The 25,845-nt window shown below is 42.7% G+C and overlaps 2 protein-coding genes across 2 annotated transcripts in view; both read left to right on the forward strand.

Annotated features, from left to right (window-relative positions):
• The window catches only part of LOC307032686 (uncharacterized protein), a 528,358-nt gene extending 527,777 nt beyond the window's left edge, over positions 1–581 (forward strand). Inside the window, exon 3 of the transcript XR_013806358.1 lies at positions 69–581. The gene's annotated coding sequence lies outside the window, so the exon portion shown is untranslated. The remainder of the gene's footprint in view (positions 1–68) is intronic.
• A 5,888-nt stretch (positions 582–6,469) lies between these two features.
• LOC307032687 (uncharacterized protein) lies at positions 6,470–22,592 on the forward strand. The gene is made up of 2 exons (XM_079670839.1): positions 6,470–7,003; positions 20,826–22,592. The coding sequence occupies exons 1-2, from the start codon at positions 6,811–6,813 to the stop codon at positions 22,115–22,117; spliced, it is 1,485 nt and encodes a 494-aa protein (XP_079526965.1). The 5' UTR covers positions 6,470–6,810; the 3' UTR covers positions 22,118–22,592.
• Positions 22,593–25,845: the final 3,253 nt, after the last annotated feature.

Raw genomic sequence — 25,845 nt, forward strand, 5'->3', positions numbered from 1 at the left:
TTAATAATCGTTACATCTCCTCAGGACCAAGTTCCCGTGTCCTGCCTTTCACCTGCTGCTCATTTAAGGTGGACTGACCTTTACAATGGACCAGCTAGTCTTAGTGTCTTAATGCAAACGTTTTGAAAAGTGACGCTAGACCAAAGACGTGCTGTTGGGCTGTGTGCTCTCTGCAGGACGTTGTCTGTACTCAAAGATTGTTTATGCTATGAGAGCTTCACTCTGCTTTTGTTGTCCAAACGACGCCAACAGATGGTTTTTAGATGTTTTCTTTAATCACCTTTTAAATGTATTTCTTCTAACATGGCACCCATGTGTTACATATCAAAATGTTCAGGACAATCTCTAGTATTGCTATATATGCTATATATTCACTCACCTTAGAGCACTGTTTGATGAGATAAGTAGCTTAAAAGCTTAACATTTGACATCCGATTTTCGGAAAATCTTCAAAACTCTTGTGAAAACACAAATGTTCTCATGTGATCGAATTGTTTTGGTGTTTTACATTTGGTTACTAAAGTCTTAGGATTACAAAAGTAGTGAAATATTTGAATTACACTGTATATAAATGTCTAAAATGAAATTCGAATTCTGAGTAAAACAGCTGTCAATCACTCTACTTTCACCACAGCAGGGACTGAGATATACCAGGACTGAATAATGACTTCATATTACATAACAAGGTTCATGTGATGTGTAAAAAAAAAAGAATTGAGCATTAGAACTTTTTTTCTCAACCAACAATTTATTATAATACCAACAATGTATATAAATATAACTGCAAAATCTCACTATTTACAATATTGAATTTTTTTTTCCTTCAAGCAACTATTCATTATACATACAAATAAAAACAGCAAAAACACACTTGTTAGAATATTGAACACCGGAGCTTTTTTTCAACTATTTATAAAAAACACTTTCACTCACCACTCGACCCAACCATGGATAAGCGGGAGAAGATGATGGACTTTCACTCAGATTAACTCCTCATGCCATACCTCAAAGCAGTTGCGTTCCAGTGAGACACACAGGGCAACATCACACTGCATGCACTTCCAAGGTGTGTCCTTTCTCTTGCCTTGGAAGTAGCAATGTTCACATTTCCTGCGACCTGTGGTGGCCCTGTCTGTGGCCTTCGGCAGTCTTCTCCTCGTCCTCCTCTCTTGATGAAGAACACGTCCTTCAGTCTTCTCCTCGTCCTCCTCTCTTGATGAAGAACACGTCCGTCAGTCTTCTCCTCGTCCTCCTCTCTTGATGAAGAACACGTCCGTCAGTCTTCTCCTCGTCCTCCTCTCTTGATGAAGAACACGTCCGTCAGTCTTCTCCTCGTCCTCCTCTCTTGATGAAGAACACGTTCGTCAGTCTTCTCCTCGTCCTCCTCTCTTGATGAAGAACACGTCAGTCAGTCTTCTCCTCGTCCTCCTCTCTTGATGAAGAACACGTCCTTCAGTCTTCTCCTCGTCCTCCTCTCTTGATGAAGAACACGTCCGTCAGTCTTCTCCTCGTCCTCCTCTCTTGATGAAGAACACGTCCGTCAGTCTTCTCCTCTTCCTCCTCTCTTGATGAAGAACACATCCGTCAGTCTTCTCCTCGTCCTCCTCTCTTGATGAAGAACACGTCCGTCAGTCTTCTCTTCGTCCTCCTCTCTTGATGAAGAACACGTCCGTCAGTCTTCTCCTCGTCCTCCTCTCTTTGTGAAGAACACGTCCTTCAGTCTTCTCCTCGTCCTCCTCTCTTGATGAAGAACACGTCCGTCAGTCTTCTCCTCTTCCTCCTCTCTTGATGAACAACACGTCCGTCAGTCTTCCCCTCGTCCTCCTCTCTTGATGAAGAACACGTCCTTCAGTCTTCTCCTCGTCCTCCTCTCTTGATGAAGAACACGTCCGTCAGTCTTCCTCCTCTCATCAGGCTTAGAGCTAAAGTGTCCCATATCAGGCTTAGAGCAGGAGTGTCCCACATTAGGCTTAGAGCAGGAGTGTCCCACATTAGGCTTAGAGCTAAAGTGTCCCACATCAGGCTTAGAGCAGGAGTGTCTCACATTAGGATTAGAGCAGGAGTGTCCCACATCAGGCTTAGAGCAGGAGTGTCCCACATTAGGCTTAGAGCCAAAGTGTCCCACATTATGCTTAGAGCTAAAGTGTCCCACATCAGGCTTAGAGCTAAAGTGTCCCACATTAGGCTTAGAACAGGAGTTTCCCACATCAGGCTTAGAGCAGGAGTGTCCCACATTAGGCTTAGAGCAGGAGTGTCCCACATTAGGCTTAGTGCAGAAGAGTCCCATATTAGGCTTAGAGCAGAAGAGTCCCACATTAGGCTTAGAGCCAAAGTGTCCCACATCAGGCTTAGAGCCAGGGACGTGCACAGACATTTGGAGGGGCTTTTGCTCTAAACTGAAAAAGGGCCTCCCCTCCCGAAAAAAAGACCTTTTGAAAATTCTAACTTTTTTTTTATGTAAAAGGTTAATGAAATAAAAACAGAACACTTTCATTGCAAGTGACAGTCAGTTGACTTTTATGTCCAACTGCTAAATTCGTTATTCAGTCTGTGTTCAGTTCAGCCTCTCAAATGTGCTCTGAACTGGAGGCTTGGGGTTAGCCCCCATCAGAAAAAATGAACTTCTTGACTATATTACAACTATATTATAATAAAAAATAATATAGTATTTATATTATTGAATTGATTATGATTATTATTATTATTAGTAGAAGTAGTTTATTTGCATTAATTATATTTTAATCTTTTTCAGGCTAGTATTTGGCAGGAAATGCAGACGTATTCACCTGTAAACGCATACTGAACGACATACATTCACCATTTACCTCACTGTATAAAAAAGTAACTGTGTTGATAATAATAATAATAAACAGGAATTATATTTGCAAAGTACTTTGTTTCCAAACTAAAATGTTTCACTCCTGTCGGTTGGGGGGGGGCCTCATCTCACAATGTCGCTTGGGGCCTCAGTTGGCCAGGGGCGGCCCCTGCATAGGCCTAAAACGGGGACAGATTGACCCGGGGATTGGCCACCAAAGCCAGGCGGGCATTTGGTATGATCACCATAGCCATATGAGGCCGGACTCGGAGGGCTTTCCTTTCTTCCAGCCGTCAGATTGTAAACAAAGTCACGTTACTGGGGGCAGATGACAGCGCTGACTTCCGGTGTGTTTCCCGCAGCGAGACGCTACAATACTAATTGTTGGCTTATCATGTTTATTCGGCTACAACAGAGAGGCAGGTCAGACAAAAATGGCAACATTAGCCCGTACCTGTGCACGTCCCTGCCTTGCAGGTGCAGCTAGGCCTATGTGGCTTTTATCCTGGATAAAGTGTTTAAGTCATGGATGTTTAAAGTTTAACTTCTTCATATCTAATATTGTAGTTCACTTTTCATTCAGGAAGTATGATGCTCGCTGTCAGTACGCTTCTCCATGTTTGTGATTGGTCAAATGCTCCAAATACCCCCCCTTTCATGTGAACGCGCACTCAGCTGGACAGAGAAACCCTGGCTTGAGTGAGTTGATAACCCGCGTCGTAGGACCGTTAGCGAGAGCGCGTTTGTTTTGGATTAGGGAAGCCAGCTAACTCAAACATATCCCGGTTATGTTGAACCGGCTTCGTAGTACAGGCCTCAGGTGTCCCTCAACAATAACTATCTCTGACCGAGAGCTGCTCGGTCATAAACTGGCAACAACTAGTTGCTAGAGCAGCTCCTCCGTGAGGGGGATAGCGGCTGGTCAGCTGCGTCAGAGGGCGAAAGGATTCCCTGACAACACCTGTAGGCATAGGCGTAGCTGTGGGACCAAGCCACCCACAGCTACGCGTCTGCACCCACCCAAAGGCTTCAAAAGTATCTGGAAAATATGTCACAGCAGCCAGTGAATGTATATTGTAAATTGTCTGACTTTCAATACTTTTTTATTTTTGGAAAATCATTGTATCTTACTACTTCTTTACAAATTCAGATATTAGCGTTAGTTTATTTTGAATGGCAGGTGCGTGCCACTCTCACTCTTGCCAATCGCATCCACGGGCGTGAGCGGCGCTCAGATTCCATCCACTGCGCAGGCGCCAATTCATTGTTATCAGTAGCCTTGACAGTTTGAAACTAGCTTGACAATGACAACATGGAAAAACAAAGTACTCTATTCAAGTTCTTAACAAAAAGACGTAGAACGGAGAAGGATGACTCTGGAGTCGCTCAGACATCATCCTCAGCAGCCCAGACTACTTCAGCAGCGGTTTCTGTGGAGCCGGAAGAGGATGCTGGTTTGGAAATCAAGGCCCCATCAGTTTCGTCCACAATAGATGAACCAGCGACACAGCCCAAACTCGGTTCTTTCCCACCCACAACCTTAGCCGGCAAGCCCCGGTCTTTTTCTGTCAGGTGGTATGGACTTTTTCCATGGCTGGAATACAGCACTTCAAGAGATGCTGTCTTTTGTAAGGCATGTCGAAATTTTCCCGAAGCTACCACTGAGAACCGATTTATAAAAACGGGCTTTAAAGACTTGAAACACATTTCACAGTGTTGTGAGAAACACGGGGCTAGCAGGGCACATTCTGCGGTGCTCGGCAAAACCGAAGGCTTTAGAAAAAGCCATCAACCAGGACGGGGAAATATTGTTAACCAGCTGAACAACGACGCTTGCAACAGGTCGTTTGTGGAAAGGAATAGAGAGTACATTAAGGTAACTCGAAGAACTCGTTTTATTTTGTGAAAAGCAGGGGATTCCGTTACGTGGGCATCGGGAAAACGAAGAGGCATTGAACAGAGGCAACTTTCTGGAGTTATTTCAAATGATCTCTCACTATGACCCAGAAATTAAACGGCGACTGGACGACCTGCCGGGGAACGGGAAACTTACAAGCCCCGATATCCAGAATGAGATAGGCTACTCCAAATAGCTGCTTCTTTACTCAGACAATCGTTATCTGGGAGTGGAATTAAACTCAGCCAGCATGAGAGCGCGGCTCTCGCTGTTTTAACCTATTGGTTTATAAACTGCAGAGCTCGCGGTATTCCTCTGTCCCATATGCCTCCTACACACGGTCATAATAACCCACGAGCACCGTTATAACGCCTCGTGTGGACAGCATGCACACACCTCTCATCCCCTGGGCGTGTACGCGCCTCATGATGAGAGACGGAGTGAAATGCAGCGTGTGGAAACTCCCTCGCAGCCCTTTTGCCTCACGGGCAGCGGCTGCGATGACCATGACGACCATTACGGCACTTCACAGAGAAGCCTCTCCCCCCAGCAGTTCCATGGGATACAAGAAACAGAAGCTAACATAGATAGGAGTATTGTAGGAAAAAAGAGTGGCAAATAAATAAAGTGGGAATTAAAACAAGTATGTATCTGAACGAAAAGTATTACAATTACCTACACATTTATACAGATGGTTCTAAGAACAAGGAAGAGCGTGTTGGAGTTGGCATATACATCCCAGATCAATTATCAGTGTTTACAGCAGAAATGCTTGCTGTAATAATAGGATTGCAGTGGGTTGAAGAGGTCAGACCAGATAGGGTGGTGATATGTACAGATTCATTTTCCATATTACAAAGCATACAATCAACAACAACTACTAGAGAAGACATTCTCATAGAACTGAATCATAGCCTGTTAAGACTGCACAGAAGCGGCTTAGATCTACAGTTCTGCTGGGTGCCTGCACATGAGGGGGTGAAAGGGAACAAGTGTGCTGATAAATGAGCAAAAAGTGCACTACAAAAGCAAATAACATTACCAGTTCAACTTGGAAAAGGAGAAGGAAAAGCAGCCATTAAGAAGAAAGGGATGGAGATCTGGCAGAAAAGGTGGGAGAAAGACCAGAAAGGCAAAGAGTATCACAAAGTACAAAATACAATTACAATTAATATTCATAAAGAAAGAAACAGAAGGGAGGAAGTCATGATGGCTAGACTCAGAATAAATCACACGGCTTTGAATAGTTTGCTGTCTATCATGGGGGAAAGTGACAGTAACAAGCGTGGGAACTGTGCAGTAAAAGAAGATGTAGAACATATATTGTTTCATTGTGACATCTATAAAGCGGAAAGAGAACAATTAAAGGCTAAAGTCTTAGAGGCAGAGAGGGAGTGGAGTGTGGTTGGTGTTTGGGGAACAAAAGAAGAGGGAGTAAGAGCTACCAGAAAGGCACTGTTTAAATTCTTGAGTGAAACTGGGGTAGGAAAAATAATTTAACATTAGGTCAGGAAAGAACATAGATTTGTTTTTTGTTTTATTTATTTCATGGTTTTATTAATTTATTTTAAATTTATTTTGATTAGAGCATCATTTAAGGAGTTGGAATGATGTGAGGATTCATACTCATGTACAGTAAGTAGGTGGCGGTATGCACCTTTTAAGTTGTTTGCAATCCGCCAAAAGCAAGAGAAGAAGAAGAAGAAGAAGAAGAAGAAGAAGAAGAAGAAGAAGAAGAAGAAGAATGTCACTGCATCCGTGGGAGCTTAGACCCCTCCTTGTGGGAGCTCAGCTCCCATTGCCTCACAGTCACACATAACTCGAGCCCTGCATGTCGTCTCGTCGCTTCGGTTCTCTCTTGTGTTCCGGAGAAAGTTTGTGTGAGCTCCAGCACTACTGATCCATCATCTGTGTGTCTGGATAAACCTCTGAATGGACTCTGTGCTCTTTTTTCTGGAGCGTTTACCTCGGACTATAGGAGCTAGCTTAGCATGCTAGCTGGAAACACGTTAGCAACACTAGTCAGATTGAGAGTTTGACGGAGAGAGAAACGGTGTGTTTAACGGAGTCTGCAGGAAAAGGTGATCTAGGAAACATGAGTAAAGTCCAAATGCTGCTGTCGTTGAAGAAGCAGCGACTCACTGCTACTAATGAAGAGATATTTGCTCTGTTTGAACAAACAATAGCAGAGCTCGAGGAGGAGCTGTTTCTTTCCAAAGAGGAGAACAAGAGACTCCAGAAACTACTGGATGCTGTTTTCCAGCCTCAGCTTCGGATACACAGAGCAGGTATGTTCCCTTTACTCTCAATTAACACTTTAAACTCTTCAGTAACACTTTATTATCACATTAATAACACTTTAGACCAGGGGCGCTGGAAGGCGGGTGGTGAGGGCGCTGCAGCACCCCCTAGCGTCAGGCAGGCGGAGCTCCTCTGCCTGCAAATTTAATTTTTTGATATATATTTTTTGATTACATTTCATTGTGCCTGAGATATATTTTATATTATTATTCAATTGATAATTTTAAACTATATAATACATTATTTATCTTCAGGGAAGAACAAAAATATATAGGTATTTTTAGTTAGTTTTTAGTCGGATACTTTTAACGTGACGCACAACACAAGTGACGAGTAACTGACATGGCACAACAATCTCGGAATTCTTTATTACTAAAAACGCTCAATCTGCTAAAAATATTGAAATATAAGATGCAGGGGCAGCAGGGCATTATTACGCAGAATCTGTGTAATATGTAGCCAGGAATTAGCAATGCCTTGATAGCCTACTTCAATGAATGTAATTTCCACATTGTTGGTAAAATCATATTTTACATCTTAAAGGTGGGGTAGGTAATTCAATCCAGATACACTTTTTTTCCATGGAATGCTCTTAACATCTGTTGGAGATTTAGAGGATGTTTAAAACCAACCTCGTCTCCGCGTGTCGTTTGATAAGCTGGGTAAATTCGTAAAAAGGAAGGGATTAAGAAACACCAGAATGCAAGTGAAACAATAATCTTGTTTTAATGATACAAGGTAACAATACAAATACAAAGGAATCACGAAGCACTCTGCAGAGTACTCCGGGCTCAGGTTCTACCACGTGTGAGACAGGTCTCAGGAACGGCCGGTCAAAAACAAGAGCGCGAACCAAAGGAAAACACAGGCTTTCATACTAAAACACAGGAGGAGGTGTGTGCGTGCTTTCCCCCAGAGGTCATCTTATTGGGAGAGACCAACACATGGCCTGTCGCACCCAATCAGTGCGACACAGCAGAAGAAACCCGGAAACAAAAAGTCTCTTTCAGTTTGACGAAGACCAGACACCTTTTGGTGTCTGGTACGAACCTGCTCTCAACAACAAGTTTCCTTATCTTATTTCACATCTTGCAGCCAGCACACACACATCCCCTTTATGGCCCTTTGTCCCTGTGTCCATCTTCCCCCCCTCAGGTTACCACACACAAGTTAAAAGTATGTTTTAAGATATAGTTGTTATAGTTGGCTAAATATACGTAATACATGTAAATCACTTTCATATAAATAATAACGAGGAACACATTACCTATGCTCTTAAGCAGTATTAGAGATGCTTTTCAAATAGTCAAACTTCACACAGGCCTACTATAGAGAACACACTCATCTGTCCTGCAGCCTTTCCATTTGTTTGAGCTATTGTTCACATCTTTACTTCAAATAAAAGGTTTCACATTGCATATTTCCAGCTTCCTTTACACATACTGTTATTATTAATACAAAGTAATTAACCACACACATCTATTGAAAACAAGTAGATTTCCCTGATCATTTGACATGCTGAAAATGCTCTCTCGTCCCTGTCATAAAAGCTGCTTCCATTTCATATAGAGTAATAAAACATGTTTAAGCTAATTTCTCCACAATGTTTGTAGCCATTTAGTACCCACACATGAAAGAATAAGAACAGAGGTATAGTTGAACAGTAATCATGCAGCACATATATTTACTGCAATGAAAACACACACATTTGCCCCAAGCATGTGTAACGCACCCTCTTCTTTTATGAGGGAAACATTCCAGCGTCTTGGAGCTATCCCCAAATTAGGATGTCCCCTGCTCCCATCCTTCTCTAAACACAAAGACTTCACCTCAATATATTGGGGAGGGAAAATATACTTTGTCCCTTCAAATTTAACACACATGAATATATATAAGGTGACATTAAAATGAATATACCAGATTTAACTTTCCTGCCATAACACGTTACTTTAATCCTTCAAATAATTCAAATAATCTTTCATATCCCAATGGCAATGAATACATTACATGCTTTGACAATAAAAAAATAAAAAAATGTCCTCTCTGGAAGCCGTAGGGCTGTAAAAAGCACGACCAATCATCTGAGCCGGCCCGGCTAAAATAAGGGGATGGCCTACCTGCCTGTCAGCCTTCCATCTCGTGCCCTCATTGGTCACGTGTGTGTTGGAGGAGGGGCTCTGTAAAGAATTCTGAAGGAATGGGCAGATTTTTTCCAGTTGTGTATTTTCAAATTCTAGCGCACTCGAGCTGGTTTCTCCATTCTTACCCACCCTACCTTTAATAGTGTGTGTGGACTCGCGCTTTTGTGCATGCTCTATAGCAGTGGTTCCCAACCTTGGGGGGGCGCCAAAAACCGCAGGGGGGCGCCAGGCCTCAGATAATTTGAGGCCAAATATCATATTTAGACTTTTTTTTTTTTTACATATAATTGGAAGGCAAATTCAAGTTAGTATTAAAGGCATCAAAAGACAGAAATGTATAATTTTTTCTTTAATAGAAATGTTTCTTCTGCCCGTAAAGTGTCCAAACCAGGCTTGTCTGGATAAGCGCATTTTTAAAACACAGTCATTGTCCATGCCGGTTTCAGTTGGATTATTTGTCTCAGTTGCTCCGATCAGATCGTTCTCCTCCATTTTGTAGATTATTTACGACTTTTGAATCCACATAAACACATCGGCAAACCCCCTCCCCCTTGTGTGTGTTTGTGTGTGTGTGTGGGGGGGGAGGCGCAACTTCCAACAGGGGTCATTTGGGGGGGCTCTTGGGAAAAAAGTTGGGAACCCCTGCTCTATAGTGCCCGTAATAGCGTGCACTGGAGTCCGTTGTTATGCACTGTGTGTGTGGTTTTGCTCGATGTATGTCAACGTCAACCCCCACCCCCTAATTGGCACATCGGACAGCACCTCAGCACCCCCACTCAATAAAATACCTCTGATTTAGACCCTTTATCAGCACTTGCTGCAGGTAGTAGATGCTGAAGTAAAAGTACAAACACCACACTGTGAAAATACTCCATTACAAGTTAAAGTACTGCATGCATATCTTTAAGTAAAAGTATGTAAGTATTATGAGACAAATGTACTTAATTATAATGATTTATAATTTATTACAGAAGAGCAAACCTACCAAAATAAATATATTTAAAAAAAAATAAATACATTGAATAATATGCCATTTAATGTACTGATTTAAATATTAACCATACATGTAGGCACTAGTTGATTAAATGTGACATAAATTGATCATTTAGTTTTAATGTGCTCATTTATTCACCTTTTCTTTTTAAATGTGTAAAAAGCTAATAAAAGACCCACTTTGGATTAATTCAAATTGCGGGAGAATAATTCATTAAAAAATCAATAACAAATAAGTTCAATAATAAAGTAAACACATCTAAAATGTTACTTGATAAAGAATAGGAGAACTAGTACAAAGGTCATAAAGTAATTCAAACATTAATATAAATGTACAATCTCATCAATCAATTATTGCCAACATGTATTTATAATATATTCTTTATATATATATATACATACATACATACATACAGAATATATATTTTGAGAGAGATGTACATACGGAGCCCAGGAGGGTTCATAGAGAGAAAAATAAATAAAACTAGGCCACGTTTTATTTATTTGTGCGTTCACGATATACTTTCTTGTTCGCACGTTCCGGGGCACTCCGGCAGGACTATAGCACTACATTGAGATTAAGGTTAAACACATTTCTTTCACTTGTGAATACACATATAACTATGGAGAACCAGATGTGTGTAAATTACTGTTCGTGTTAATTTGAAAACAAATGCCGGTTTCGGACACACAAACACACTGAACACACACACAGAGCGGAGCTGAGCACGAACACACACACATCATGCGCCCTGGTGACCGGACATCTCCTTCATGAAACTAGGGCTGCAACTAACGATTATTTTGGTAGTCGACTAATCGGTCGATTATTTTTTCGATGAGTCGACTAATCTAACGATTATTTCTGTCACACCCTCCATCTCTGCTTCCTGTGGGCACGGCTCCTTTTCCGGGCTCCAGTGCATGTTCTACCTCAAGTCTGCACACCTGTGAATGTCACCCTGTTGTCCAGTCCCAGGATCAATTCAATCGCATTTTATTCTTGTCATTTCGCAGACCCTTGTTAATTATTATTTTAAGTTTGGAATTAATTACAGCGTCCATAAAGCTCTAGTGTGCTCTACTACGCTGTAAGCTTGGCGCTGTTTAGCAGCTCGTTGGTGGACACGCAGCCTCAACATAACTGAAATAGCGTTTGCTTAGCAAGCATTAACCATGAGACGTTCTGTTTTCCAACATGTAAGCTAACGTAAACATGACTATGGCTAACTTGCTCAAACTTACCCATGATCCAAAGTAGCAGTCCTCACGGTTCCAGGGTGCTTGCGTTTTAAATGCTCGTGCATCACTGTAGTGCTGCCGTGGAATGCCAATTCCCCTTTACAAATTCTGCATTTCACTGACTTCTTTGGCTTGTCGTCTGTGAAATACTCCCACACTTTCGAAACTTTCGGTCTCGCTTTTTTGAGCTCTTCATCACCCTCATTCTCTCTCCTTTCCGCCATCGTTCGTATTCTTTCTTCTTTGTTGTTAGTACAGAATGCAGTCATGGCAGACAATGGAGAGTATACTGCCCCCAGCACTTCCTGTAGTGCATTGCAGTTACAAATGAACATTTGCGCAGTTTTGAATTAACGTTACCGGCTCTCTGATTGTTTTTATACGACGCGTCGAAACTAAAATTCCGCGTCGACGAATTTTTATGATCGACGTCGTCGATTATGTCGACTAATCGTTGCAGCCCTACATGAAACGAGTAATAGGTGGAATAATCGTGCAGTTCAATAGAGGTGTGTGTGGTTAGACGTAGCAGCCTCGATCTCTATCCAGCTGTTCTAATGAAGGGAAACACAGTGAAGTAAACAGTAAAAGGCACAGCTCTTTGCAGCTGGTGCTGCTCTTCTCAGATTCTGCTGAGTTACACGTTACTGCCTCCAGTGCCCTGTACGACGAAGCCAGTTCAACAGACCCTGGATATGTTTTAGTTACCCGGCTTAACTAACCCTAACAAACGCGATCTCGCTAAGCGGTCCTACGAAGCTAGTTATCAAAGTTAAAGTTAAGTTAAAGCCTTTTACTGTCATTACACACAGAGTTTAACGAGATTCAGAGTGCAACTCTGTCCCGCAGTGCAACAAACACGTACATAACACTAAAAAACACGGCAATAGGACAGACAACATAAACAATCATACGGGGGGATAAATAGTTTAAAATATTGATATAAAAATAGTAAATAAAGTGCATTAAAAGTGTGTGTGTGAGAATGGTTACGGTTATTGCATTATGTGTGGTGGTGAAGCAGCCTGACGGCCGAGGGGTAGAAGCTGTTTTGGAGTCTGTTTGTCCGTGACTTGAAGCTCCTGTCTCTCCTCCCAGAAGGCAGGAGAGAGAACAGTCTGTGACCTGGGTGAGAGCTGTCCTTTATGATTTAGTTAGCTCTCAGTTAGAGTAGAGGGCTCAGCACGCAGCCCTGCGGGGAGCCAGTGCTGAGGGTGTTGGTTGATGAGCAATAAGGGCCTATTTTCACTGTCTGAGGACGGTCTGTAAGGAAATTATTTATCCAGGCGCATAAGATGGAGGGGAAACCTAGGCGTGACAGTTTTTCCACGAGTATGTCAGGTATGATGGTGCTAAAAGCTGAGCTAAAATCGATGAACAGCATCCTTATATAGTTGCCTGGGCCTTCTAGGTGGCTCACAGCTGTGTGATCAACTCAGTAAATCAACCAGGGCTTCTCTGTCCGGCTGAGAGCGCGTTCACGTGAAAGGGACAGGGTTAGCAACATTTGACCAATCACAAACATGGAGAAGCGTGCTGACTAGGGATGCACCGAATATTCGGCCACCGAAAATTATCGGCCGAAAATGGTTAAAAAGGCCCTTTCGGCTTTTGGCCGAAAAAAATATCACCGAATGTCAGAACAGGGTTACGTTGATCATACCCGCATATTTGTCCGGGTGTTTTGATTTCAAGTGGTGGAGTAATCCCGAAGTGGTGAAAGTCTTTGCAGTTACACCCCCTCAAGAAATGTCAGCTGAACACGTTTTACAAATCGCAATCCGCGCCTCTCTCTCTGATATTTTTAAATATCTCCAAGAAGCAGACATGTTGGCTGTGGGCCAGCTGCGAGCATGGTCGCGCGCCGTGCTTGTCGCCGCGTTTTGATTACGTCATCACAACAACACGTTAGGTTACCAAACTTATAGGTGCATTTGTTGTTGTTGAAGGCCTGGCTGTTACAGTCTTTATTTACACTATTTTGTTGTAGGCCTACTGGCCTAGATGTTTATGCAGTTTTAAAGCACCTTGGCTTTGTTCTGAATGCACTTTGTTGTAGTTATCCTACAGAGAAAAGAAAATGCACTTGATTGGAATGAATGTACTGTATGCATTCAGAAGTGCTGAATAAATGTTTTATGGACCCATAATAGTGATTATTATTTAAGTTAAGTTTTGCCATAATCAAGTATTTTTCCATAATCAGGTAGCTGAACAACATTGGTAAAAAATGTATACATTATATATATTTCTATATATATATATATATATATATATTTCTATTAATCATTTTCGGCCTTTCGGCATTCGGTTTTCGGCCAACTGTTTCCTATCTTCGTTATCGGTTTCGGACAAGAATTTCCCATTCGGTGCACCCCTAGTGCTGACAGCGTCTTTTTTTCTCTCTCCATGAACCTTTGGGGCTCAGTATATACACTGGTATTAGATGCAGTCAAAAGTTTGGACACATCTTCTCATTCAAAAACATTGTTGTAATTTTGAGATTTTGTGCTATTTTGATACTATAACATGTTTTCTTTCAGGCTTTTGGAAAACGTACAAAATACACATTTAAGTGTTTATTTTACTTTAGTTTGTCTATTTGCGTCTGTAGATTTCTCCTAAATTCACCAAAAGTTAGCATTCTAACTAGGCTTGGGCGGTATGACGGTATTACGTTATACCAGGGTATTTTGAAATACCGTTGGTATGATTTTCAATACCGTGACGTCACAGACTGTGAGCCAAATCACAGATGCGTTTCATTCTATTACACTGACACTGAGTTTTGACAGGGACGACATTGGTTGTAATGCACAGCACGCGCCAGCAGAGGGCAGGGGAGGGCAGTCCGTCTTTCCCGCTCTCAGAGCTCAGCACAGAGCTGAGCTGAGCAAGATGGCGGCAGCATTTGCCGGCCCCGAACTCGGACAACTAGTAAAAAAGAAAACTGCCTCTGCGCCTGTTTGGGACTGTTTTGGGTTTACTCGTCGCCAGTGACTTCATCCAGCACAACGAGAGACAGAGGCACTTCTTGGGGAATGTTTAAGACGGGGTGAGTGAGTGTTGACATTTTTTAATCCTATGCAACTGGTTGATGGTTTTGTAGTCGAGGTCGGACGGTTTTAAAAACGAAAGCATTTACGTGCTAAACATTCACGCGAGTAATCCAATGAATCAAATGGAAATAAGGTTTTTAACACATGCACGGAATAATATTGCCAAACTAGTTAGTGAATATAGCAAACTTTATTCAATAAGTCAAGTATTTACTCCCAGAAAATGTTTATGTATGATGATATATTGTTAACTTAGCTCACAATGGAAACAACGTCGGACATCTACAAACGCGTCCTGTATCCGATCTCAAAATGTGCCATTTGCACAATGTGTCATGTATGCAGCCCTTCTTTTGCACTTGCGCGCATGTCGCGGCACTTTTCGAGCGTCTACCGGCTCGGGCTGCATTTTACACCGAACATATAATATACCGTTCGAAACATCTATTTGCCGCCGAACGCCACCTCACTCAAGTCGACCCAAGTCATACCGTCATATACCGTATACCACGGTATGATGTCAGCAAGGTATTACGGCATGAAAAAAATGATTCCGCCCAAGCCTAACTCTAACGTAACATAAAGTACCGCGACCGCTGTTTGAACCATGTCATCAGAGATATCGTTGGAAAGCTGTGTCTCTCCTGCACAATTTCATCGGATCCAAATATGGTCATTTCCTTTGTATCAGCAACCAATCGTGAAAGTACAAAGGGGTCTTAAACCAAGGAACGAAATCTCATTGGCTGGTGTCAACTTCTGACAACGTAATTCGTTCATATGCGTCACGTGGTGTGCTAAAACACTTCCTGGTTAGCTTTCCGCTAGAAATGTAAAACTCAAAATGGCAAAAGAACGGTGAAAAAAACGTTCACAGAGAAGACGACAACAATTGTCACTTGCATGAAGCAAGGTTATACAAAAAAGAAATGACCCCTAACATGAAATACCTTCACGGAGTGCGTCGAGGCGCAAGCTGTCATCCAGAGAACAGGAGGGTTTAGCTAGCGCCACACTGCAATCTTTAAAGGTCGTTTTCTCAAAATGAGTTTTTTCTCCTACCCTGAGTTCGAAATGTCAACTTCAGTTGCACGTAGATACACCAAACCTTCCAGTTATATTCCTATCAATATCATGAAGGCTTTTGCAGAAGGGTTTGTTCATATATCTTTCATATCCTGAATTATATAAGATTGTATATCTAAAAACATGGTGAGAATTTATATTTTAGGGCTGTTGACAGTATTTTCTGATTTAAGGAGTGATAAAAAGAGATATCCAAAATCCCTTCTGTAAAAGCCTTAGATACTAATAGGACTACAAAATGAAACAATCATTTTGAACCTGGCTTTATCCAAAGTTCAGATTTCGATTCCTGAAATGTGTTAAAATATGTGCATATTTAATGAGATAATGGGTAATTTGCATATTTAAACATGCTATTTCAGAAAACTTGTAATACAAAAAACAATTGCCTTATTGTAAGCAATTAACTGGAGAAATGTCTAGCTGATACCGTTAAGTTAAAAAAATTACCCTATTTACCTGGGGTGTCTCGCCTTAATGTTCTACATTGTAGATTAATACTGAAGACATCAAAACTATAAAACAACACATGTGGAATTATTATAGCGTTCAGTGGTTTTTGTGAGTGCACTTGAGGATACATTCAAAGTTCTTGAAATGTTCCGGATCGACTGGCCTTCATTTCTTAAAGTGATGATGGACGGTCGTTTCTCTTCACTGAGTTGAGTGGGTCTTGCCACAATATGGATTACAACAGTAGTCAAATAGGGCTCTCCACTGTGCACCAACCCTACCTCAAACACATTTAGAAAGCGAGTAATTCCACAAATTGACTCTTGACAAGGCACATGTGTTAATGGAAAACCATTCCAGTTAACAACCTTGTTATGGGAGATTCCTTATTACAGCGTATTTCTAGCTTATTCATTAAGGTCACACGGGTCAGAGAGGCCCCATCGTCTTGTTATATCAGTCTTATGCCTAGTCACCTGGTTAGTTAAGACAAATGTGTTATTGACTTACATTTCCAGAGAAGAGGCCCCATCGTCTCCCCGTAATTATTAGGGGTGAGCGGAAGTACAAAGAGGCTCCATAGCTCAGTCGGTAGAGCCTCAGGTTATAATACAGTTAAGTCTTTGTTAGTTAAAGACGCCATGAGATAGTGACCTTTCCACATCTGAAACATATACAAGTATGGCATTCATAGGGGAACATGTGTGTGTGTGTGTGTTCATTACTGTAGCTATATATGCCTGTGTAAAACTGCTACTCGTTGGGGCATTTCCGCGATTGGTTGCTGTTGAAGCAAGGTGATGTACTCCAATATTATTATTTGTTGTTGTGCAACTGAATATTGATTAATCTCAACCATATCTGTGTTTGTGTTTTATTGATCTCTCTCTCTGTGTTAACATTTAAAGTTGGTGAGCCATTAATTGCACTAGCATCCTCATGAAGCTGACTGAGAGAATCCCAGAGTGTGCAAAGCTGTCATCAAGGCAAAAGGGGGCTGCTTTGAAGAATCTAGAATAAAAATCACACTTTTTTGTTAAGTAGATAATTCCATATGTGTTCTTTCATAGTTTTGATGTCTTCAGTATTAATCTACAAAGTAGAAACATTAAAATAAACAAAAACCATTGAATGAGAAGGTGTGTCCAAACATTTGACTGGTACTGTATATACAAAATAATAAGTATATAATCATTTATACAAGCGCAACTTTAAACATGTACAGCAGTAAAATGCAACATTCAAAAATAATTAAGAAACATCATAAATGAAACACTGACAGGGAACATTTTACTGCACCATCATTACTATGACATACAGTGGGGCAAAAAAGTATTCAGTCAGCCACCAATTGTGCAAGTTCTCCCACTTAAAAAGATGAGAGAGGCCTGTCATTTTCATCCTAGGTATACCTCAACTATGAGAGACAAAATGAGAAAAAAAAAAAAAAATCCAGAAAATCACATTGTCTGATTTTTACAGAATTTATTTGCAATTTATGGTGGAAATAAGTATTTGGTCAATAACAAAAGTTCATCTCAATACTTTGTTATATACCCTTTGTTGGCAATGACAGAGGTCAAGACCCAGCCACGTTTCATCTTCAATGCCCTTGCTGATGGAAGGAGGTTGTCACTCAAAATCTCACGATACATGGCCCCATTCATTCTTTCCTTTACACGGATCAGTCGTCCTGGTCCCTTTGCAGAAAAACAGCACCAAAGCATGATGTTCCCCCCCCCCCCATGTTTCACAGTAGGTGTTCTTTGGATACAACTCAGCATTCTTTCTCCTCCAAACACGTCTAGTTGAGTTTTTACCAAAAAGTTCTATTTTGGTTTCATCTGACCATATGACACTCTCCCAATCCTCTTCTGGATCATCTAAATGCTCTCTAGCAAACTTCAGACGGGCCTGTACATGTACTGGCTTAAGCAGGGGGACACGTCTGGCACTGCAGGATTTGAGTCCCTGGCGGTGTAGTGTGTTGCTGATGGTAGCCTTTGTTACTTTGGTCCCAGCTCTCTGCAGGTCATGGACTAGGTCCCCCCGTGTGGTTCTGGGATTTTTGCTCACCGTTCTTGTGATCATTTTGACCCCACGGGGTGAGATCTTGCGTGGGGCCCCAGATCGAGGGAGATTATCAGTGGTCTTGTATGTCTTAGGGGTTTCACCAACTAGTCGACTAGTCAACTACCTTTACCACTAGTCGGCGCTGTAGGCCCTAGTCAACTAGTCGTGAAAAAATGGAGGTAAACGAGGTGCTGCAAAATGCTACAAAACACGTCCGACATTCTTATGTATGGCAGAACTTCAACGAAGATGTAACCAACTCCACAGTGAAGTGTCAGTTGTGTACAGCTGTACTGAAGTACAATACAAATGCATCTGCTATGCGCAACCATCTGAAGATGAAACACCCGCTGCCGACAGCTAGCACTAGCAGTAATGCTAGCACCAGTGAGCAACGGACCGGCGTCAGCACTGAACAGAGGCAAACGAACAGCAAGAAAACACGGGTCAACAGTGATGCGGATGATGAGCTACGGGATTACTGCCAGCGGACACCGCATATCCCCACAATGGATAATCCACTGGAGTGGTGGGCAGAAAACGTGCACCACTTCCCCCGCTTTCGAGGAGCTACCTGGCTATTCCAGCCACAAGCACCCCGAGTGAGAGGGTTTTTTCCCTGGCAGGCAACACTATCACCCGAAAGCGGTCAAGCCTCCTTCCCTCACATGTCGATGCGTTGGTGTTCAAACCAAAAATATGGAAACATGGACGTTATTGTGGAGGACAGCGAATAAAGTGTTGCGCAATGCGCTGTTGCGCACTGGATTTACGTGGCATTTATGTAAACAAGAGTTTTTTGCTGTCGATTTTGGTGAGTCCAGTTACTGTTTGTTATTTACTCAGCCATGTAACACAAATTAAAATGCAGTGTTTAATGTTACTGTATGAGTTCCAATAGAAAATACAGTTGTAAACCTCTCTTTGTGTGTCTTTATTATGACGTAACGACTAGTCGACTAGTCGACTACTATTTTGAAAAACGTGTCGACTAGTAAATATTGGTAGTTGTGAAACCCCTAGTATGTCTTCCATTTTCTAATAATTGCTCCCACAGTTGATTTCTTCACACCAAGCTGCTTACCTATTGCAGATTCAGTCTTCCCAGCCTGGTGCAGGTCTACAATTTGGTTTCTGGTGTCCTTTGACAGCTCTTTGGTCTTGGCCATAGTGGAGTTTGGAGTGTGACTGTTTGAGGTTGTGGACAGGTGTCTTTTATTCTGATAACGAGTTCAAAAAGGTTCCATTAATACAGTTAACGAGTGGAGGACAGAGGAGGCTCTTAAAGAAGTTACAGGTCTGTGAGAGACAGAAATCTTGTTTGTTTGTTGGTGACCGAATACTTATTTTCCACCATAATTTGCAAATAAATTCTTTAAAAATCAGACAATGTGATTTTCAGATTTTTTTTTTCTCATTCTGTCTCTCATAGTTGAGGTATACCTAGGATGGAAATTAGAGGCCTCTCTCATCTTTTTAAGTGGGAGAACTTGCACAATTGGTGGCTGACTAAATACTTTTTTGCCCCACTGTAAGAGGGTGCCGTAAAATGTTCTGATAATACTTGCATACTTTTACTTAAATAAGGTTTGAATTAGGGCTGTGCAATTAATCTTATTTTAATCTCTATTACGATTTTGGGTATGAAAACAACGTAATCGAAAAAAAAACGATTATTTTGCTGCATTCTCTTTCGCAATGATGCTCTCAATGTGTCGTGCGTTATACATCCGGCGGGCTCGGGTTTCGAACCCACCTAATAGCTACTGTAGTGACAACTCATGTCATTTATTCTATCTCTGCGTGAATGATTAGATCATTTCATCTAAATTAAATTAAATGATGTTAAATTAGCTTCACATGTAGGTCTACTGAGTTCTGAACTTGCCATTTAGATCAACAAAGGCCTTGGGGATATGTTGTTTGATTGAATTAAACACAATATATGCACTCCAATATGCTGTTGTACTGTATCTGAAGCTCTTAATATGATTGCTCATATTTTAAGCCATCTTTTTCCCGGCCCCTTGCTTTGGATCATTTTCATCAACCGGCCCCCATTCCAAACTAATTGAATAGCCCTGGCGTATTGTATCTGTGAACAATCCCAAATACAATTCATTGTTTACATTGTGGCTAGTGCTAAACCAGAAGAAAAAAACCTTTTTCATTTTTAACTGTGAGTGGAAAGGGGCTGGGTTACATGAGGTGAATTGAGCCAACATAATTAGAAAAGATTTTTTCTTCTAACTGTGTTGTTGTGGCAATTCAGCACTCACAGAAGGAAAGAATAAAACGGAGATGAATCAATAAAACACAAACACAGATATAGTTGATTAATTATTATTTCGTTGTACAACAATCAATAATAATGAGGAAACATTACCTTGCACACAAGCAGTCAATAGTGGTAATGCTCCAACGAGTACAAGTCTTTCACATCATATATAGCAGCTGTAACGAACGCACACACAATTTCCCTTACATTAGCCAACACACCCACATATGTTCCAGATGTCGAAAGGTCATTATCTCGTGACCTCTTTAGGTGTAATTCATACCCTGTCAGGATATGAACCACCTAACTAACAAGACTTAACTGTATTATCCTGAGGAGGGCCTCTTTGCACTTCCGCTCACCCCTAATAATTGCGGAAGAGACGATGGGCCTCTCTTCTCTGGAAACTGTAATTCAATAACATACCTAATTATATTGACTAGGTCCAAGACTGATATAACAGTGTGTTTCCTGTTTCCTGCAGATGTTCAGCAGCTGGTGGTGGTTAAAGAAGAGCCTCTCCCTGACCAGCAGGAGTGGAGCTCCAGTCTGGACCAGGAGGACCCAGAGCCCCCCCCACACATTAAGCAGGAACAGGAGGAACTCAGGATCAGTCAGGAGGGAGAGCAGCTTCAGGAGCTGGAGGAGGCTGATATCACCAAGTCCACTTTCACTCCTGACCCTGTGAAGAGTGAAGATGATAAAGAGAAACCTCAGTCCTCACAACCTCATCAAAGACAAACTGAACACATGGAAACAGAAGCTGATGGAGAGGACTGTCGAGGACCAGAACCAGCCAGGAACTCAGATCCAGAGAGCAGTTTACAACCGAGGACTGAGGACCACACTGGAGACTCTTCTGAAGACACTGATGACTCTTCTGAAGACACTGATGACTCTTCTGAACCTGCCGCTGAACACAGTGCTGATTGGAAGGAGACCAGAGAATCTGCCTCAGGCTCAAACTCACTGAAAAATAGACAAGAATCTGTCAGTGATCCACAACGTAGTGCTGAAAAGAAACCATTCAGCTGCTCAGTTTGTAAGAAAGCTTTTAGACATAGAAGAGATCTAAATCGACACATGAGAGTCCACACAGGAGAGAAACCCTTTCGCTGCTCAGTTTGTGAGAAAGCTTTTTCACGGAGTGGAAGTTTAAAGACACACATGAGAGTCCACACAGGAGAGAAACCCTTCAAATGCTCAGTGTGTAGGAAAGCTTTTTCACACAGTGGAAGTTTAAAGGAACACATGACAGTCCACACAGGAGAGGAACTCTTTCCCTGCTCAGTCTGTAAGAAAGCTTTTTTACAGAGTGGAAGCTTAAAGACACATATGAGAGTCCACACAGGAGAGAAACCATTCAAATGCTCAGTCTGTGAGAAAGCTTTTTCACAGAGTGGAAGCTTAAAGACACATATGACAGTCCACACAGGAGAGAAACCATTCAAATGCTCAGTCTGTGAGAAAGCTTTTTCACAGAGTGAAAGCTTAAAGACACACATGACAGTCCACACAGGAGAGAAACCACACAGCCGCTCAGTCTGTGAGAAAGCTTTTTCACAGAGTGGAGGTTTAAAGGAACACATGACAGTCCACACAGGAGAGGAAATATACAGCTGCAATGTTTGTGACAAAAGATTTAAATGGCGTGGTCGTTTCCAAAGGCACAAGTGTGTTGGTCGTCAGTCCTCACAGCTTAATGAAATTCAAACTGAGGATCACGGAGAGGCAGAGCCTCCAATCAGCAGCTCAGCTGAACACATGGAAACATAAGCTGATGGAGAGGACAATGAATAAGTCTTATGACTGTTCACACGTGAGAGAAATCTGTCTGACTGGATTAACATTCTTGTACAACATCCATATAAGACTTAAATGAACTCCATCTTTATCAACATAAGTGGACTATATGTTTAATGTTTTTGTCATTCTGATGTATACGTTAACCACTGACTGTTGATGAACCATTTTATTTGGATTGAGGGCTCCAAGTTTCCATATAGGATGATTTGATCTATTCTTTATTTCTAAATGTTTTGTATCATTGCTATCCTGTTAATGAGCCCTGTTTTACATATAAATGTACCTGTTATCGGAGTGTTTTTGCTTCTGTAACTGTAAGGGAATACATTTTCCTATTTTGTATCCTGATGACCTAATGCCGTTACATGTAATACGTTACTCCCTAAGCCTGTTTTCACCCATCTGCAACCGATTCACTAATAATCACAAATGTTCATTTCTTTGATCCCTTGACATTACATTGCATTTAGCTGAGGCTTTTATCCAGAGCGACTTACAATAAGTACATTCGACCAGGAAGATACAACCTTGAAGAAAACCGAATCATATAAGTACATCAGGTTTCATAGAGCCAAACATTTCAAGTGCTACTCAACTGGCTTTAGATAAGCCAGCCCTTTATTAGTACATAAGTGCTTTGTTAGTAATTCTATCTCTGGAAGTGGAGTCCAAAGAGATGAGTTTTCAGTCTGAAGAAGATGTGTAAGCTTTCTGCTGTCCTGATTTCAATGGGGAGCTCTTTCCACCATTTTGGAGCCAGGATAGCAAACCCACGTGTAGTTTTCGTAGTACAGGCCTCAGGTGTCCCTCAACAATAACTATCTCTGACCGAGAGCTGCTCGGTCATAAACTGGCAACAACTAGTTGCTAGAGCAGCTCCTCCGTGAGGGGGATAGCGGCTGGTCAGCTGCGTCAGAGGGCGAAAGGATTCCCTGACAACACCTGTAGGCATAGGCGTAGCTGTGGGACCAAGCCACCCACAGCTACGCGTCTGCACCCACCCAAAGGCTTCAAAAGTATCTGGAAAATATGTCACAGCAGCCAGTGAATGTATATTGTAAATTGTCTGACTTTCAATACTTTTTTATTTTTGGAAAATCATTGTATCTTACTACTTCTTTACAAATTCAGATATTAGCGTTAGTTTATTTTGAATGGCAGGTGCGTGCCACTCTCACTCTTGCCAATCGCATCCACGGGCGTGAGCGGCGCTCAGATTCCATCCACTGCGCAGGCGCCAATTCATTGTTATCAGTAGCCTTGACAGTTTGAAACTAGCTTGACAATGACAACATGGAAAAACAAAGTACTCTATTCAAGTTCTTAACAAAAAGACGTAGAACGGAGAAGGATGACTCTGGAGTCGCTCAGACATCATCCTCAGCAGCCCAGACTACTTCAGCAGCGGTTTATGGAGCTGGAAGAGGATGCTGGTTTGGAAATCAAGGCCCCATCAGTTTCGTCCACAATAGATGAACCAGCGACACAGCCCAAACTCGGTTCTTTCCCACCCACAACCTTAGCCGGCAAGCCCCGGTCTTTTTCTGTCAGGTGGTATGGACTTTTTCCATGGCTAGAATACAGCACTTCAAGAGATGCTGTCTTTTGTAAGGCATGTCGACATTTTCCCGAAGCTACCACTGAGGACCGATTTATAAAAACGGGCTTTAAAGACTGGAAACACATTTCACAGTGTTGTGAGAAACACGGGGCTAGCAGGGCACATTCTGCGGTGCTCGGCAAAACCGAAGGCTTTAGAAAAAGCCATCAACCAGGACGGGGAAATATTGTTAACCAGCTGAACAACGACGCTTGCAACAGGTCGTTTGTGGAAAGGAATAGAGAGTACATTAAGGTAGTAATAGAACTCGTTTTATTTTGTGAAAAGCAGGGGATTCCGTTACGTGGGCATCGGGAAAACGAAGAGGCATTGAACAGAGGCAACTTTCTGGAGTTATTTCAAATGATCTCTCACTATGACCCAGAAATTAAACGGCGACTGGACGACCTGCCAGGGAACGGGAAACTTACAAGCCCCGATATCCAGAATGAGATACTCCAAATAGCTGCTTCTTTACTCAGACAATCGTTATCTGGGAGTGGAATTAAACTCAGCCAGCATGAGAGCGCGGCTCTCGCGGCAGCGAGTGGAGGAACTGACAGCTCTCCTCCGGCGTGTCACAACCCACACAGCCCTCTCCGTGACGCAGCTGCCCTGCGTTGGCGTCAGCTGGTCACGTGATGATACCCCTGGCCCTGGGTCTCTTCCAACAGGGGGACACTCCAGAGGTGGTTCATTCGCTGCAGAAGCCTGCTGTTTTAACCTATTGGTTTATAAACTGCAGAACTCGCGGTATTCCTCTGTCCCATATGCCTCCTACACACGGTCATAATAACCACGAGCACCATTATAACACCTCGTGTGGACAGCATGCACACACCTCTCATCCCCTGGGCGTGTACGCGCCTCATGATGAGAGACGGAGTGAAATGCAGCGTGTGGAAACTCCCTCGCAGCCCTTTTGCCTCACGGGCAGCGGCCGCCATGGCGTGGCTCGTCACCATGACGACCATTACGGCACATCACAGAGAAGCCTCTCTCCCCAGCAGTTCCATGGGATACAAGAAACACTCCTGTCCTCCCAGGAACAGTGTCTTGCGCGGTTTTTACTCCGCTATTTTTCTACGGAAAAGAACGGGGGGAGTCGCCCCGTTGCTGTTCAATCGATGTGTTGATTCACACAGACAACAGGCCACGGCTCTGGAAGCAACCTCAATCGCCAGGGAGGAGTACGATCTGCGCAGCTTCTGAACGTAGCCAGGCGGCTGCTGTTCTGGGCGCGCTCACACGTTGCTCTCATCAGAGCAATGTATATTCCCGGAGAATTGAACAGAGGGGCTCGCAGAGCGCAGCAGCCGTGTTATGGAGGATTACGGAGACTCAGACCTGTTTCACGCGCACTGGCGCCTCAGTGGGATTTGGCTTTGGTGTTACGCGCACTAAGCAAAGCCCCATTTGAACCTTTAGACCAGGTTCCCCTTAAACTGTTATCAGCCAAAGTAGTATTACTTTAGGCTCTATCAGCTAAAGGGTGAGTGATGTGTCTGCTCTCTCTGGGGCTCCGTCATGCCTCCGGATCCAAGGAGATGGCAGTTCAGATGTTTTACGCCCTAACCCGGCTTTTATGCCAAAGGTCATCACAAGCTCTTTAGAGTGGAGAGTGATCACCCTGGATGGCTTCTTCCCCCTCCTCACAGGTCGGAGGAAGAAGCCACGTCTCACCTCCTCTGTCCTGCTAGTGGCGTGCACGGCTGCCTTGCGCCGTTCTCAGCGCCTGTTTTTGCATTATAGAGAGCGCTCGATCGGGCAGCCTCTGTCTCCACAACGGCTGTCTCACTGGCTGTGTGAAGCTGTGTCAGGCATATGTCTCCTCTGGGGTGGATCCCCCGGAGAACATCAATGCACTCCACCAGAGGAATGTCCTCCTCCACGGCTTGCACGGAGGAATGTCAGTGGAAGACATTTGCACTGCTGCATCTTGGTTTTCCCCCTGTTCATTTATTCATTTGTATTTGAGGGATGTCTCCCATTCCTCTCTGACACACCCTGTACGGAGTGTCTCGTCAGATTGAGTGACGTCAGGGATCCAGCTGGGCGCTCTCCTGTCTGACACGCAGAGAGCTGCTGTTCCCCTTCT

This window comes from Notothenia rossii (genome assembly GCF_949606895.1).
Source record: "Notothenia rossii genome assembly, chromosome: 3".
NCBI lineage: Eukaryota > Metazoa > Chordata > Actinopteri > Perciformes > Nototheniidae > Notothenia > Notothenia rossii.

What these genes read in the sequence shown, in the direction of transcription:
- LOC307032687 (XM_079670839.1), top strand. Translation starts at nt 6,811, where the DNA reads ATGAGTAAAGTCCAAATGCTGCTGTCGTTGAAGAAGCAGCGACTCACT. An exon ending in GCTTCGGATACACAGAGCAG is followed by an intron (nt 7,004 to 20,825) that starts GTATGTTCCCTT and finishes TGTTTCCTGCAG; the next exon opens with ATGTTCAGCAGCTGGTGGTG.